Source organism: Pollicipes pollicipes, unplaced genomic scaffold, assembly GCF_011947565.3.
Source record: "Pollicipes pollicipes isolate AB1234 unplaced genomic scaffold, Ppol_2.1 Scaffold_7262;HRSCAF=8765_pilon_pilon_pilon, whole genome shotgun sequence".
Taxonomy (NCBI): Eukaryota; Metazoa; Arthropoda; class Thecostraca; order Pollicipedomorpha; family Pollicipedidae; genus Pollicipes; species Pollicipes pollicipes.
In genome coordinates this window covers 6,609,747-6,626,302 of record NW_023597055.1, presented here as the reverse complement: position 1 = coordinate 6,626,302, position 16,556 = coordinate 6,609,747, and the positions used below count along the sequence as shown (strand labels likewise).

At 50.2% G+C, this 16,556-nt stretch overlaps 1 protein-coding gene across 1 annotated transcript; it reads left to right on the top strand.

Annotated features, from left to right (window-relative positions):
* The first annotated feature begins 2,388 nt into the window (after positions 1–2,388).
* On the top strand, positions 2,389–5,127 carry LOC119114163 (sugar transporter ERD6-like 7). Its single transcript, XM_037238372.1, has 3 exons — positions 2,389–2,562; positions 2,842–3,518; positions 4,980–5,127. Exons 1-3 carry the CDS (start codon positions 2,389–2,391, stop codon positions 5,125–5,127), a joined length of 999 nt encoding a protein of 332 aa, XP_037094267.1.
* The last annotated feature ends 11,429 nt before the right edge of the window (positions 5,128–16,556 follow it).

Genomic DNA, 16,556 nt, shown 5'->3' with positions numbered 1-16,556 from the left:
CCGCTGACCGTCGGAGCAGTGGGAACGGCCCGACGACCGCTGGCCATCGGAACAGTGGGAACGGCCCGACGACTGCTGACCACCGCAACAATTGGATGCGAGCCAGCAGCCCGGCCGCCAGTGCCGATCCAAGCACTGGGCGCGGCGCGATGACCGACGCGGCCCCCGCCGGCGGGGCACGCGGCCGTAAGCGAGGACTGGGCATGCAGGTGAGAGCCAGGTGTCTTGCCACGGTGTCGCAGGTACTGCATTACGTTCCATTGATACATGATGGGGACGTCACTGAGCAGCTGGTCAAAGGACCGCCCGTGAAAAAGTGCGGAGAGCGTGGGTTAGAGCCTGATGTTGTTTCGTTGTTATCCTCGGTGATTGGCGAATAACTATTGATGCCAAGAAGCCGAAAAACTCGTGAATGCGTCGTCACTTGACCCAAAAATCAATTTTCATTCATTTTAGCAGGCAGCTAAATTTCGATTTTGTGCGCTGGCAGCTTTGTCGGATCCTCAATGCCACCAGGATGAACGCCGCCAGCCACCCTAGGCAGTCAGCATTCACATGCTCCGAGAGATGCGCCCTTTTCAGTCAGTGCTAAAGCACCATGCGTTGGGGAGCACATGTGTAAATTAATAAAAACGCTTTTTGCTTGCTCTTTGTCCGTTTGCTGACACTGGGAACTACATGTTGAAAGAGAACCCGGCCCGATTTAGAGGCGAATTGTCGACTCACTAGAGATGAACGTGAATTCTTGAGCGTGTGTATCAGCACGATAGAGAGCATGTGCTCCACCCGCCCTAGAATTTATACGTGTTGGTCCTTCTACGCCAAATCAGCCAACCGATAACTCCCGACCACCGTGGCATTTAGACGATAGATCGGCTAGAAAAATAAAACAGATTTTATTTACACAAACAACATACAAATAAATCTATCTCAAGTTAACTTCTGTTTCTGTCCTGTTGCAAAGTAAGAATAGCAATAAACGAAGAAACCGTGCCACTTGTTAACAAATAAGCTATATCCGTGGATTTGGGGGGAGATCACGATAAGATGGGCTTTTGTCACCTTGTGTTCCCCTTGGCAAGGCTCTGGCTTCGCCCCGGCCTATACACAAAAGAAGATCAAGTCGCCTACGTTGAATGATGGGCAAGAAAATGTCCGCTGGGGCCCATTGCATACCTAAGGTAGGCAGCTTCCCGAATATTTTTTCTGCGATGTTGTTGGTGTAAGGGAGGACAGTTCAGAAAAACCTACTGCTGCAGGTGTTTTTTTCATACGTTTTACAAACCAATTAGCAGTAATGCTGATCCGGAAATATGCAACAGGCACCCATTCGATCAGTTCGCGGTCAGTCATGCGGGAGACACTCGCCTCAGGGCCGTGGGCCGCCGACACGGACGGTCGGAGGTGCCAGGTTAAGGAATATATGACAGAAGGGCCTCCATTCTGTGGCTTGATTTTTAAAGATAGAATTTCCAGTTGTATGGGTTTTGTCACACTGCTTTTGACAGTTTCAAGCTTCCGATTTCCTTCTGTCTAAAATGCTGCGACAAGTCTTATCCCTTGAAATCAGCCAGTGAAATGAAGGCGCATACAAAATTTGTCGCACTGTGAGCCATCGATTCGCTTTCAAAGCTCTCACCAACCTATGTCCAGGCGGTATTTTGGCATTTGCCTCCCCAATGACCCAAATGCCTATCCGCGCGTAGAGTTAAGCCTCCCCAAGAGAACAATGTTCAATTGGACAATAATTCTGGGAAGCTGGACAGCCCTATTTGTCGAATGACATACACGAGTCGAGCACGCAAGATTGTGCACCAGCAAGAAACAGCTTTAGGTGCATATTTAGCAAAACAGCCATGGCATTTGAATAAAGAACGACAACAACCCTCACCTCTAATCATTCCCCCAGTCATTGGGGTTGCTTTCCAGAAAAAGTTCCTAAGGTACATCCTGAGTTTGCCCCCCCCCCACACACTTTTGAAACGTTCCTACGCCTATGACCTCTGAACATGTTTCATGAACCAATTTGGTATGTTTGATGAACCAATGGGGTACGTTTCATGAACCAATGTGCTACATTTGATGACCCCATGGGGCACGTTTGATGAGCGAATGAGGTACGTTTGTACGCGGTGACGGTACCCAGGTGGCATATCCCATCCAAAATTGAGCACAATAGTGCAGCCGTGCTGGTCAAGGTGCTTGTCAAAACTTACCTGACTAGATGGCGCTGGGGAGTTGCGCTTGTGTTTGCGCATGATGGATGGAATGTCACTACAAAAATTATATTATCTGTGGCGTCTGATCTTTTCCAGATACAGCATAAAAATCACCTCGGTTGAAAAGAACAGCCTTCATAGCATGTTTTCACACTTGCAGGTGTTGGCCATGGTGGTCGTCGGCCAGCAGCTGCTGGCCTTGGGCCTGAACGGTGGCATGAACAGCGTGACCCTCATCCAGGTGCCGGACGAGCCCGACGGCTTCCTCAGCGCCGACCAGCTCAACTGGTCGATAGCCGCCACGGCGCTGGGCGCCGTGCTGGGCAGCGTGCTGAGCGCACCGGTGGCGCCCGTGTTGGGCGCGCGGCGCCTGCTGCTGCTCACCATGCCGCTGTACGCGCTCGGCTCGCTGGCGGTCGGCCTCGGCGGCCACTTCGGCTGGACACTGAGCGGCCGGGTGGTCATGTTCGCGGCGCTCGGCATGTCCGAGGGCGGCGTGCGTGGTTACGTGTCTGAGATTGTGCCGCCAACGCGCCGTGCTCTCTTCACAACCCTGTTGAACTTCATGTTGTACCTGGGCCAGGTGCTGGCACTGGCCGTGGCGCCGTTGCTGCACTGGCAGGTGCTGTTCATCGTGGTAGGTGTGGTGCCCGCCGCACTTTGTCTCTTCGGTCTCGTCTTCCTGCCCAACTCGGCCAAGTGGCTGCTCTCGCGCAGCCACTCGGAGGAGGAAGCCTTGCGCTCCATCCGGTTTTTCCGTGGCGCGCAGGTGGACGCCGCTGCCGAGGTGCGCACTATTCACGATTCACTGCAAGACGAGCGTGGAGACGGCGCCGCACTGCCCGTGTGGACCCTGCTGCGGCAGCGGGTCACGCTGCACCCGCTGCTGCTGGCCTCCGTCCAGATGGTGTTATACGTCTGGTGCGGCGGCGCCACGCTGGTGCTCATCACCGCCTTCGTGCTGGCGCCTGTGCGGCTACCGCTAAGCGAGTACCAGCGAGCCACGCTGCCGGCCGCGCTCGTCTGCGTCCCCAGCGGCATTATTATCGAGAGATACGGACGTCTACCGGTGTTACGTCTGGGCGGCGCGCTCTCCACCGTCGGCTGCGCCATGATCGCCGCGTACTTCTTTCTCGCAGCGGAGTCGCAGGAGCGTCTCGGCTGGATTGTGCTGGCGGGCGCAGCCCTGGCGGCGGTGGCCTATGTTGGCTTGCTCGGCAATGTCGCATTCAGCTACGCCGCAGAGCTGCTGCCCAACAAGACGCGCACCTTGGCCTCAAACATCGTCATCACTGTCCTGTTTGTCAATGAATTCTTGTTGACGAAAACGTACCCACTCATTAAAGAAGGGGTCGGTCTGGGTTGGGGCTTCATCATTCACATGTTGGTGAGTGTATGCCAAATATTGTTTGTCCGTACTTTTGTCTCAAGGAAACAAAGGGTCTCTCATGGAAGAGATTCAGAACCTGTTTCAGAACTCTGAACAGGTAACTAGGCTTGTCACTTGATGACGTTGCGTCACCACCAACATCCAGGCTATCGATGTGCCGCGTTGATGAATCGCAATGAAAAATCGCATTCTTCTCCTGGCAGCACATCAATGGCCAAGAGGATTTAGAGCCGGCTCATGATGATGCAGGTTTCATTGCCACATCACCACTTTGCGATTGAATGTACAGAGTAAGGACTCTCCCTACGGCCGTGTTTATCGCCCAAGCTAACGTGCATGTGTCTACCATGGTAGAACGTGTGTGGAAAGAATGCAAGATCCCATGATTCTCAGCAACTCGAGGGTATAACGCGTATACCTGTGCCGGTTGTTCATGGTGTGCTTAATCTCTCCAAATTTTGGGCATTCTCCGCGCTTGACTGTCATAAGCAGGTTTTGTAGCTTCCAAACCTAATGTGAAATAGTGCAACAGGTAGCCGTTCACGTCCTCGGAAATGTTTGCTGTCGTCATGTGCTACCTCCTTTCATCGGTCTGTCATGCCAGCCGGTACGAGTCAAGTCATAATCCTGGTTTTGGGGACAATTTGCAAAACTGCCCACCTTTTCCTGTGGCTTTTGTTAGCGCTATATGCATCGTTTTAAGCGCGCAGCATAATTTCATGGATTTCTAAAACAACTAACATAAACAGTAGGCACGAATTCGTTTTACCGATTGGTATGATCAAGATGAGATGAAAAAATGCGGGGGAGACATGCCACTCAACGTGTCTTTCCGCTGTTTTTTCTGGCGTGAATATCCTCGTTGCAATGTGATCCGGCCAGGGCGCACCATTCATCCGCTGTCGTTTGCACTATTCATCCGCTGTCGTTTGCATCATACATCCGCTCTCGTTAAGCATGGTCATCTGACACGGCAGATCCGTTCGCCTATCAACACCGTGACGCGATTAATCGCCGTACACGGACCCTACGTATGGATGGCGGATATCTGTGGAAAACGCAATAATGAGGCCGACTAACAACGCTGTGAAGACTTTTCGTCCTGAAAAGAGCGTTCTGCTTTCAAAGTTTTGAAATTTTGGATTGCTGCTGCAGGCCATGTAAAAGCATTTCTGCTCGCAAGTGATATGACATATTTTGTTTTGGTCCAAACATCTAACCTAATCCAAAAAATGGCGTCAGGCCATCAGGCCATCAGGGGCCAGAAAAATGGCCATCAGGGGCCACAAAGTGGCCATCAGGGGCCTCTTCTCACATGCTCGCGTGGCCGGTACGCCGGCCTGCCCACCGGCCGCTCCCCGAGGCTGCAGAACGTTCGCCTGCTACCCGACGGGACGGCCCCTCCGCGCGCCCTTCCGCCTGACGTGCTGGCGGTGCCGCTTCCGGGCCCAGGGTCGCGTTCGTCAGTGCGTGCTGGGCGACGCCCTGTGCGTGTTCGTCGTGCCGCAGCTCGTTTAGATTTGCAGGCATGTGCCCGCGCGCGGACTTTTCCTATCACCGCGCAGTGGCCTTATGTGTATATGTTTGCCTTTCTTCCTTCTTTATTCGCCGGCCCCGTGTGCGAGTTCTTTTGTCGTTATGTTGCTGTCTTTCGATATTACGTGGCACTTGATTGAGAAGGAAGGATCGTACCGCAGCATTTCAAGGCGGCTGAAGCTATACTTTTGGTTTTCGCGCTAGGTGGCAGCACGGGTCTCGGTAAACGTGCGTCAACATCATGCCTCATAGCGGGCCGGCGCACCGCCCTGTGTGTTTGGTTGCAGTGATGCTGGATTGTGCCGTAGCTACTTTAACACAAAAGTGCAACTACATGTGTCTTCATTTGACACGATAAACCCAACGACGAGACGGGTTACACATCGTGTCACATATCATATTACATATCATATCACATCACATCACATATTATATCACCCTTACAGGAAGCGCTCCACACTTTATGGGGCTTTAAGCTGAAATAGCCATCTTGAACTTTTGGTGCTTCACAATTCTGCCCTTCTTAAGACCTAGGTCCCTCTAGATGCTTGGCTACACGCCACCGACACGAAAGTGGGGAAAGGTACGTCTGGAAGAGTATTTCAAAGTCACCTTGGCATTTATGACGCGATAACAACGTCCTTCAAATCCCAACTCCCATTCCATAAGTCATGCGGTGATCAAGGCCCAGGAAAATATAACTGTCGAGGCATTCATATCTGACGTTTGTGAGCGCGATTTCCAGATATAACGGTAGTGAATTGGGTCTTTATCAATGTTGTACAGGGTACGATGAAGGGTAACATAATCAAACCATGACGCGTTGAGGAGCATACTTTCTGCACTGAGAATTGTGCTGTCCAGAGCACTTTTTACACTTAAAAGTATACACATAGTTTTAAGAGAGCTTGTTTCATTTAATATCATTTCACTTTCTCTTCTTCATTTCATTTCACTTCATCATTCAGTACCTTTATATTTGACACATTCCCTTTAAGTTGGTATATCTAAAGACTCCCCAATTTGCGGATTGACTCGATTCGTGAAGTGCTCTACTTCAGACATAAATACACCAACCACACCGTCAGTGCCTCCATTTCGACAACTGTGGCGCAGGTGACAGGCCAGTAACTGCGGGCCGTATAGGCATGTGAGCGAGGCTGGAGCAGTGAGAGACGCCTAGTTTCCCGTGGAATCCATAGATTAGCCACAATGATTACGAGGCATGGTTAGTGTACGAAGCTAAAAAGTTTAAGTGCACCTGACCATCGCAATAGCAGGGAAGTGCAGCGTGTAGCTGTGTTTATGGCAATGACCTACCCAACCATTGCGCAACGAAATCTGGCCAAGCTTCCACCATTTTAGAAATATTCCATCCATTCAAAGGGATCGGATCAAATTTATAAAAATGAAACGATTGCCTCTACGCTAACGCCAACCTCACGACTGGCTCTCAGTGCAGGCCGTCGCCGCCGAACTCTCTGCAGATTGGGCTAGGAGGCTTCTGGCCCGCCAGACGGTGCGACCTGTTCGCTACTCAGCGCGACAGAAGGCCGTGCAGTCTCGGGCCTATTTATGGCCACCGGCGGCCAGGCCGGCGTCTGCACAGGGAGACAGAGGGGGGGGGGGGGGGGGCAGGGCCGGAAGCTGACTGGTCCAAACTGAGGACATACCGAGAAGAGACGGTCGCTTGGGCCTCTCGGCCGCAGACGCCGCAGCGTGCACGTTCCGAGTCTGCCATGCAAGCTAAGCTTTGCCTTTCTAATTCGTCTACATGGAGGTTCGACTGAGCTCAAAGATGCCCTAAGTGCTTTTTGCACGAATCATTGGCGGGAGCTTCCCTTTTTTACTTTTTACTCAGAACTGGATCAGGCGATATGGTTGTTAATACTAGTATATAGTAATACTAATACTAGTATATAGTTAATACCAGTATAATAATACTAGTTTTCTCGGACTCCATCCGAACAGCTCACCATTTCTATTTTAAGCAGCCGCTCCGACGGCAGAAATCTCATTGGACTCCCTGTCCATCACTACCAACTTGATAATTTCCATTCGCTTGCCTTTTACCAGCATGAGTGTTATGCACACAGTTGCCTGGTTTCTAGTTTGGATTCTGGGTTCTCACCAATTACTTGAGTAGAATACAAATCTTAATGCTGGCTCCCACTGGTTCCTTTGACAACACAAAACCCCGGGTTTTGGTTCCTGCTGATTCTGTCAGCAAACCAAAATTTTGGATCTTGGTTTTCACTGGTTCTATAGACAACACAAACCCTGGATCCTGATTTCTACTGGTTCTTTCAACAAACCAAAACCCTACATCCTGGCTCATTCAGGTTCTTTCAACAAACCACGATCGTGGATCTTGGTCCTCCCTGGTTCTTTCGAAAAAATGCGGTCCTGGATCCTGGTTCCCACTGGTTCCTTCGCCAAATACAAACCGTGGATTCTAGTTGCCCCCGGTTCTTTTGCAGACCATGGGTCTGGTTCTTGTTTCTCAATGGCCATTTCAATAACGCTGGACCTTGAATATGGGTTGTCACTGATTTGTCATAAGTGCGAGACACTGACTCGTGGTTCTCAGCCACAAAGCCACGCAAGTCACACAGGACAACCCACGTGTTGCTTTTAATATAATATATAAATGAACGTATATAATTTACTGTTGTATTTTTCTCTGACAGGTTATGACAAAGAGAAGAGCCAGATGGAGCTGGGACTCCTGACTTTTGAGAAACAAATATTGGCCCTTTCCAGACAGGGCCAGTGCTGGCTGTACGTCAACTGAAAAGAAACGACAAATATTGGTCCCAGGGTCCCACACTGGAAGTATTTCCATTGCACCTGCTGTCAGCAATAAGCGAATAGCTCTGTATAATGTGTCTGTGCTGTGTTCATGTCCTTATCAACATGTCAATTCCGATCAAATGGAACCCTTTTATTGATATCGAAATAAGGTGTGGTCAAACCCCACGGCCGTATAGCAGATGAGATGGATGGGGTATGGGTCAGACATCAGGTACTGGCAGAACCAGAGTGGTGTCGCATGGGTGGGTCGATCCTTTGTCAACGAACCTACACAGCCTCTGAGCAAATGCAAAACAACGACAAGTTCATTTCCCTTGTAGACCATCATGATTGACTCTATACGGAAGAATTCTGGTAAGCATAGTTTTTTATTAATATGATAGTCCATAGACTAGTTTTTTCCAAATAGATGTTAGAAAACCGCCAGTTAACCAAGGCCATCCAGCAGGTCTGTGTTTTTAGCTTGACTCGGTACTACCCAATTTATGTTACCTTAGGCAAAACGGATCCCAAGACCGATGACAGGATAATTCAAGTTCGGACAGATAACCCCATTATTTTACGTGTTATGACGCGTGCTCTCAGGATTTCTTGTCACGATGAACTCATGGAAGCTTGCAGTCACTTGTGTCTGTGACTGCTGAGAGCATTTTGAATTCGAAAGGACTTTCCATGACAGTCACCGGCAAACGAAGTTTTGTTGGCAGGTGCAATGCAAGGCAAATACACAATGATTTCAGTGAATTTGGGGTTATTATGATGAACAGCAGTTTCCAAAATCTGCAGACATTCCGCTAACGAGCCTTGAGCTCATGCCAAAAATAATTCTTTCCTTCAAAAAATTATCTTATCTTTTGTGCCAAACGTGGATGCTTAAATCGTATAGACTAGGCTAATGTTCCATTCTCAAAGTGTGGCATATGTTTGTAAGCTCTCATTGTGGTAGGGCTGCATCAAACAGCTGGGATTTGGGCAGCTTTCTGACATGGTTAAGGGATATGCTTTCTGTTCATTTTTGTACCACCTTTGAGGAACCCCAATGGGTTATTTTCATGTTGCTGTGTCACGTAAGCCCTTCCAAATGTGAGAACAAAAAGTTGAGTATAGGTACAATCACTCAACTGAATTGCAACTGAACTGAACTCATCTTAATGGTAGGTTAGGTTAGGTTAGGTTAGGTTAGGTTAGGTTAGGTTAGGTTAGGTTAGGTTAGGTTAGGTTAGGTTAGGTTAGGTTAGGCTAGGTTAGGTTAGGTTAGGTTGCAATTCAGTTGCAACCTACTGAATTGCAACTCAACTGAACCTACGAACAAGCTGAATATAGGTACAACCACTGATCTGCTCAGCCTTCCCAACTGTTTTGAAAGATGGTTACCCTGAGTAATGCATTCCTGAATCCCGATCATGAAAATCAAAGGATGAAAGAAGTCTCACGTACGATTCAAGTTCTTGATGGTTACTTTGGCAACACTCTAGAGATTGATTCTTGCTGGATCTCAAGTTAATCCTGAGCTGTGTCTTTGTTCTTGCATGATCTCTTTATGTTCCAGGCTGAATCTGGGTTCTTGCTAGATCTTTTGACTTTTTGTTAGGCCGGATCTTGGTTCTGTCTGAATCTGTCGACATAATACCAGGTTGAATCTTAGTTTTTCTTATTCCTAAACGCTAGTGAACGCGTCACCACTGAGTGCAGTCTCCCCGATTTGGATGCCTCCACGGGCAGGATTTCCTTTGCCGAATGCGTTCGCAATCCATGCGAGGGTTGGAAACAGCCTCCCATGTACCTGGCATGATTGATGACAAAAATGGGCACTTCTGCGAGCTATCTGGCGGCAAGATGGCGAGAATGCAAATCAAATTCAACAAAACATCCAACCCAGACGACACAAAAAGCTTAATGTACACTTGCAGTGCTCGACGACGCTGGTAGCGTGAGCTTGTTTAGAGCACATGTCGAAACATCGTCGTTTTACTATATGAGCAAATGACGTCACCAAATGCTTCCAAATTTCGAAGCTTTCACCCGGATAAGTTAAAGCAGGCGACGCAAACATGCTACAAAATATACTTTGTCAGTGCTGAGGTCACAGATAAGCAATAGCACCATAAGTATCTAATATCACCAGGTGGTACTAGATATGCATAGATAAGCCAGGACTTAATAAATCATGTTACCACGACCTGGTATTAGATATATGCGAGTGGCGGCGTGCTTTTCCAATGGCCCTCACATGGACTGGATGGCACTGGGGGAGAAGCGACGACAGGCTCTCTCAAACAGCGCATCCTGTTTTCCCTACAAGTTATGCAAAGCAAATGCGATAGTAATGGAAATGAGCTTGACCGAAAGCACATGTTTGCTCTCGATGTATGAGGCAGGTGGGGAGGGATTTGCGACAGCATCTGGATTCGCATCTTGCTGCGAAAAGCACAATTTGTCTAAAAGGTCATTAGGCACACACACACACACACACACACACACACACAACACACACACACACACACACACACACACCACACACACACACACACACACACCACACACACACACACACACACACCACACACACATACACAGACACACATACACATATATCTCTCTCTTTGTATGATATATATATAAATATAATATATATAATATATATATATATAATATATATATATATATATAATATATATATATATACACACATATGTTGAAATGTTTTGGCAGAATCCTTTCTTCGATGCATGTTCAATTAAAAATCACTGCTGACTCAGCGTTGACGAGCTTTTTGACGCGTCGTTCTAGTTTCCCGGCTTTTGACTTGGGATTTTCGTTTAGGATCACCAATATATTCATATATATATATATATATATATATATATATATATATATATATATATATTATGCAGTGCAATATTTGCAATGTTCTCGGAATGAGCTTCTCTGTATGCCATTCAGGACTGGTCATCTTCTCTGTATGTCTGTTTGTCATAGCACGCATGACATGTGTGTGTTAGATGTAAGGTTATATATATATATAGTATTGCACGCATGTAAAAACCCTATCAGAAGCGTGGACTCGTGGATTAATTAATTACACTGCACCGTTCGAGGTGGGTTAGGTGCAACCCCCGCTGGCATGAATATGAAACGCATTAAAACGACGAGGCTTGGAAAAACTCATGTGAAGATAAAGGTTCGAGTAGTGCCTGGTCACCAACAAGATGTTTGTCAAATTCTGCATCATCTTTTTGCTCAATATGTCCATAGATCGCAGATTTAAGACAGCATATGGCACTCAAGGGTACTTGACGAGAAATCATGGCATGTGTGAGCTTGTCATGGATGGAGATAGAACACGCCGAGAGTCTCAAGATCCCCCATGCTTAATTAAAACGCCGTCAGTTGCTTCCCACCGGTGGCAAACGGCCGGCAAGCGACCATGACATTATGAGCTGCATCACCAATGAGAGAGTTCTCGAAGCTTCTTAATACCGGGAAAAAAAAATGTTCTCAGAGCTTCCTAAAACTGGGAACAAAAATGCCGCCCGCCACGGGGCGGCTCACCGCCCGGCACCGCCACCAGGTGCGCGCCGGAGCGCAGCCGGGCCGCCAGCTACGCCTCAGAGAGGGGCCGGACCGCCAGCCACGCCTCAGAGAGGGGCCGGACCGGCAGCGCCGACACGCCGTCGTCACCCGACATCCACCTATTTGTAACGGTGGTGATCTCATGACGAGCGCAGACGCACCTGAGCGTGAGGAGGGCGGTGACAGCGGCGGTGGTGCGGGTCGAGGCCGCCGTCGGTGCCGCCCACGGCCGCTAACCCGACAGTGGGAAAGGGCCGCGACCGCTGACCGTCGGAAGGCAGTGGGAAACGGGCCCGACGAACCTGCTGACCGTCGGAATCAGTGGGAACGGCCCGACGACCGCTGACCGTCGAACAGTGGGAACCGGCCCCGACGACCGGCTGACCATCGGAAAGCAGTGGGCAACTGCCCGACACCGCTGACCGTCGAGCAGTGGGGAACGGCCCCGACGACCGCTGACCGTCTGAAGCAGTGGGAACTGGGCCCTACGACTGCTGACCATCGGACAGTGGGAACGGCCCGAACGACTGCTGACCACCACAACAATTGGATGCTAGCCAGCAGCCCGGCCGGCCGCCAGTGGACGATCCAAGCACTGGGCCGCGGCGCGATGACCGACGCGGCCCCCGCCGTCTTAGGGCACGCGGCCGCAGCGAGGACTGGGCATGGCCAGGTTGAGAGCCAGGTGTCTTGGCACGGTGTTCGCAGGTACTGCATTACGTTCCATTGATACATGATAGGGACGTCACTGAGCAGCTGGTCAAAGGACCGCCCGTGAAAAAGTGCGGAGAGCGTGGGTTAGAGCCTGATGTTGTTTCGTTGTTATCCTCGGTGATTGGCGAATAACTGTTGATGCCAAGAAGCCGAAAAACTCATGAATGCGTCGTCACTTGACCCAAAAATCAATTTTCATTCATTTTAGCAGGCAGTTAAATTTCGATTTTGTGCGCTGGCAGCTTTGTCGGATCCTCAATGCCACCAGGATGAACGCCGCCAGCCACCTAGGCAGTCAGCAGTCACATGCTCCGAGAGATGGCGCCCTTTTCCCGAGAACCCGGCCGATTTAGAGGCGAATTGTCGACTCACTAGAGATGAACGTGAATTCTTGAGCGTGTGTATCAGCACGATAGAGAGCATGTGCTCCACCCGCCCTAGAATTTATACGTTGGTCCTTTTACGCCAAATCAGCCAACCGATAACTCCCGACCCGTGGCATTTAGACAAAGATCGGCTAGAAAATAAAACAGATTTTATTTACACAAACAAACATACAAATAAAATCTATCTCAAGTTAACTTCTGTTTTCTGTCCTGGTTGCAAAGTAAGAATAGCAATAAAACGAAGAAACCGTGCCACTTGTTAACAAATAAGCTATATCCGTGGATTTTGGGGGAGATCACGATAAGATGGGCTTTTGTCAACCTTATGTTCCCCTTGGCAGGCTCTGGCTTCGCCCCGGCCTATACACAAAAGAAGATCAAGTCGCCTACGTTGAATGATGGGCAAGAAAATGTCCGCTGGGGCCCATTGCATACCTAAGGTAGGCAGCTTCCCGAAGTTTTTTTTCTGCGATGTTGTGGTTGTAAGGGAGGACAGTTCAGAAAAACATACTGCTGCAGGTGTTTTTTCATACGTTTTACAAACCAATTAGCAGTAATGCTGATGCCGGAAATATGCAACAAGGCACCCATACGATCAGTTCGCGGTCAGTCATGCGGGAGACACTCGCCTCAGGGCAGTGGCCGCCGACAGCGGACGGTAGGAGGGCCCAGGTAAGGAATATATGACAGAAGGGCCTCATTCTGTGGCTTGATTTTTAAAGAAGAATTTCCAGTTGTATGGGTTTTGTCACACTGCTTTTGACAGTTTCAAGCTTCCGAATTTCCTTCTGTCTAAAATGCTGCGACAAGTCTTATCCCTTGAAATCAGCCAGTGAAATGAAGGCGCATACAAAATTTGTCGCACTGTGAGCCATCGATTCGCTTTCAAAATTTTCACCAACCTATGTCCAGGCGGTATTTTGGCATTTACCCTGTGTAGGCAGATGCCTCCCCAATGACCCAAAATGCCTATCCGCGCGTAGAGTTTAAGCCTCCCCAGGAGAACGATGTTCAATTGGACAAATAATTCTGGGAAGCTGGACAGGCCCTAGTTGTCGAATGACATACACGAGTCGAGCACGCAAGATTGTGCACCAGCGAGAAACAGCTCTAGGTGCATATTTAGCAAAACAGGCATGGCATTTGAATAAAGAACGACACCAACCCTCATCTCTAATCATTCCCCTCCCCAGTCATTGGGGTTGCTTTCCAGAAAAAGTTCCTAAAGGTACATCCTGAGCTTGCCCCCCCCCCCACTACCTTTTGAAACGTTCCACGCCTATGACCTCTGAACATGTTCATGAACCAATTTGGTATGTTGATGAACCAATGGGGTACGTTTCATGACCAATGTGGCTACATTTGATGACCCCATGGGGCACGTTTGATGAGCGAATGAGGTACGTTTGTACGCGGTGACGGTACCCAAGGTGGCATATCCCATCCAAAATTGAGCACAATAGTGCAGCCGTGCTGGTCAGGTGCTTGTCAAAATTTACCTGACTAGATGGCGCTGGGGAGTTGCGCTTGTGTTTTGCGAATGATGGATGGAATGTAACTACAAAAATTATATTAGCTGTGGCGTCTGATCTTTTCCAGATATCAGCATAAAAATCACCTCGGTTGAAAAAGAACAGCCTTCATAGCATGTTTTCACACTTGCAGGTGTTGGCCATGGTGGTCGTCGGCCAGCAGCTGCTGGCCTTGGGCCTGAACGGTGGCATGAACAGCGTGACCCTCATCCAGGTGCCGGACGATCCCGACGGCTTCCTCAGCGCCGACCAGCTCAACTGGTCGATAGCCGCCACGGCGCTGGGCGCCGTGCTGGGCAGCCTGCTGGGCACACCGGTGGCGCCCGTGTTGGGCGCGCGGCGCCTGCTGCTGCTCACCATGCCGCTGTGCGCGCTCGGCTCGCTGGCGGTCGGCCTCGGCGGCCACTTCGGCTGGACACTTAGCGGCCGGGTTGGTCATGTTTGCGGCGTTCGGCATGTCCGAGGGCAGCGTGCGTGGTTACGTGTCCGAGATTGTTGCCGCCCTACGCGCCGTGCCCTCTTCACAACCCTGTTGAACTTCATGGTGTACCTGGGCCAGGTGCTGGCACTGGCCGTGGCGCCGTTGCTGCACTGGCAGGTGCTGTTCATCGTGGTAGGTGTGGTGCCCGCCGCACTTTGGTCTCTTCGGTCTCCTCTTCCTGCCCAACTCGGCAAGTGGCTGCTCTCGCGCGGGCCACTCGGAGGAGGAAGCCTTGCGGTCCATCCGGTTTTTTCCGTGGCGCGCAGGTGGACGCCGCTGGCCGAGGTGCGCACTATTCACGATTCACTGCAAGACGGGCGTGGAGACGGCGCCGCGCTGCCCGTGTGGACCCTGCTGCGGCAGCGGGTCACGCTTGCACCCGCTGCTGCTGGCCTCCGTCCAGATGGTGTTATACGTCTGGTGCGGCGGCGGCCACGCTGATGCTCATCACCGCCTTCGTGCTGGCGCCTGTGCGGCTGCCACTAAGCGAGTATCAGCGCTCCACGGCTCCCGGCCGCGCTCTCCGCGCTTGTCTGCGTCCCCGGCGGTATCATTATAGAGAGATACGGCCGGCGTCCGGTGCTGTGTCTGGGCGGCGCGCTCTCCACCGTCGGCTGCGCCATGATCGCCGCGTACTCTTCTTTCTCGCAGCGGAGTCGCAGGAGCGTCTCGGCTGGATTGTGCTGGCGGGCGCGGCCCTGGCGTTGGTGGCCCATGTTGGCTTGCTCAGCAATGTCGCATTCGGCTACGCCACAGAGCTGCTGCCCAACAAGACGCGCACCTTGGCCTCAAACATCGTCATCACTGTCCTGTTTGTCAATGAATTCTTGTTGACGAAAACGTACCCACTCATTAAAGAAGGGGTTGGTCTGGGTTGGGGCTTCATCATTCACATGTTGGTGAGTGTATGCCAAATATTGTTTGTCGTATTTTGTCTCAAGGAAACAAAGGGTCTCTCATTGGAAGAGATTCAGAACCTGTTTCAGAACTCTGAACAGGTAACTAGGTTGTCACTTGATGACGTTGCGTCCACCACCAACATCCAGGCTATCGATGTGCCGCGTTGATGAATCGCAATGAAAAAATCGCATTCTTCTCCTGGCAGCACATCAATGGCCAGAGGACTTTAGAACCGGCTCATGATGATGCAGGTTTCATTGCCACATCACCACCTTGCGATTGAATGTACAGAGTAAGGACTCTCCCTACGGCCGTGTTTATCGCCCAAGCTAACGTGCATGTGTCTACCATGGTAGAACGTGTGTGGAAAGAGTGTAAGATCCCATTGTTCTCAGCAACTCGAGGTATAACGTGTATACCTGTGTCGGTTGTTCATGGTGTGCTTAATCTCTCCAAATTTTGAGCATTCTCCGCGCTTGACTGTCATAAGCAGGTTTTGTAGCTTCCAAACCTAATGTGAAATAGTGCAATAGGTAGCCGTTCACGTCCTCGGAAGTGTTTACTGTTGTCATGTGCTACCTCCTTTCATCGGTCTGCCATGCCAGTCGGTACGAGCAAAGCCATAATCCCGGTTTAGGGGCCAATTTGCAAAAATGCCCATCTTTTCCTGTGGCTTTTGTTAGCGCTATATGCACTGCGTTAAGCGCGCAGCATGATGTCATGGATTTCTAAAACAACTAGCATCAACAGTAGGCACGAAATTGTTTTTCCGATTGTTATGGTCAAGGTGAGATGCAAAAATGCGGGGGAGACATGCCACTCAACGTGTCTTTCCGCTGTTGTTTTCTGGCGTGATAGCCTCGTTGCAATGTGATCAGGCCAGGGTGCGTCATTCATCCGCTGTCGTTGAGCATGGTCACCTGACACGGCAGATCCGTTCGCCTATCACCACCGTGACGCGATTAATCGCCGTACACGGACCCACGTATGGATGGTGGACATTGTGGAACA

What these genes read in the sequence shown, in the direction of transcription:
- LOC119114163 (XM_037238372.1), top strand. Translation starts at nt 2,389, where the DNA reads ATGGTGGTCGTCGGCCAGCAGCTGCTGGCCTTGGGCCTGAACGGTGGC. An exon ending in GCAGCGTGCTGAGCGCACCG is followed by an intron (nt 2,563 to 2,841) that starts GTGGCGCCCGTG and finishes CTGCACTGGCAG; the next exon opens with GTGCTGTTCATCGTGGTAGG. An exon ending in AACATCGTCATCACTGTCCT is followed by an intron (nt 3,519 to 4,979) that starts GTTTGTCAATGA and finishes CCGAGGCTGCAG; the next exon opens with AACGTTCGCCTGCTACCCGA.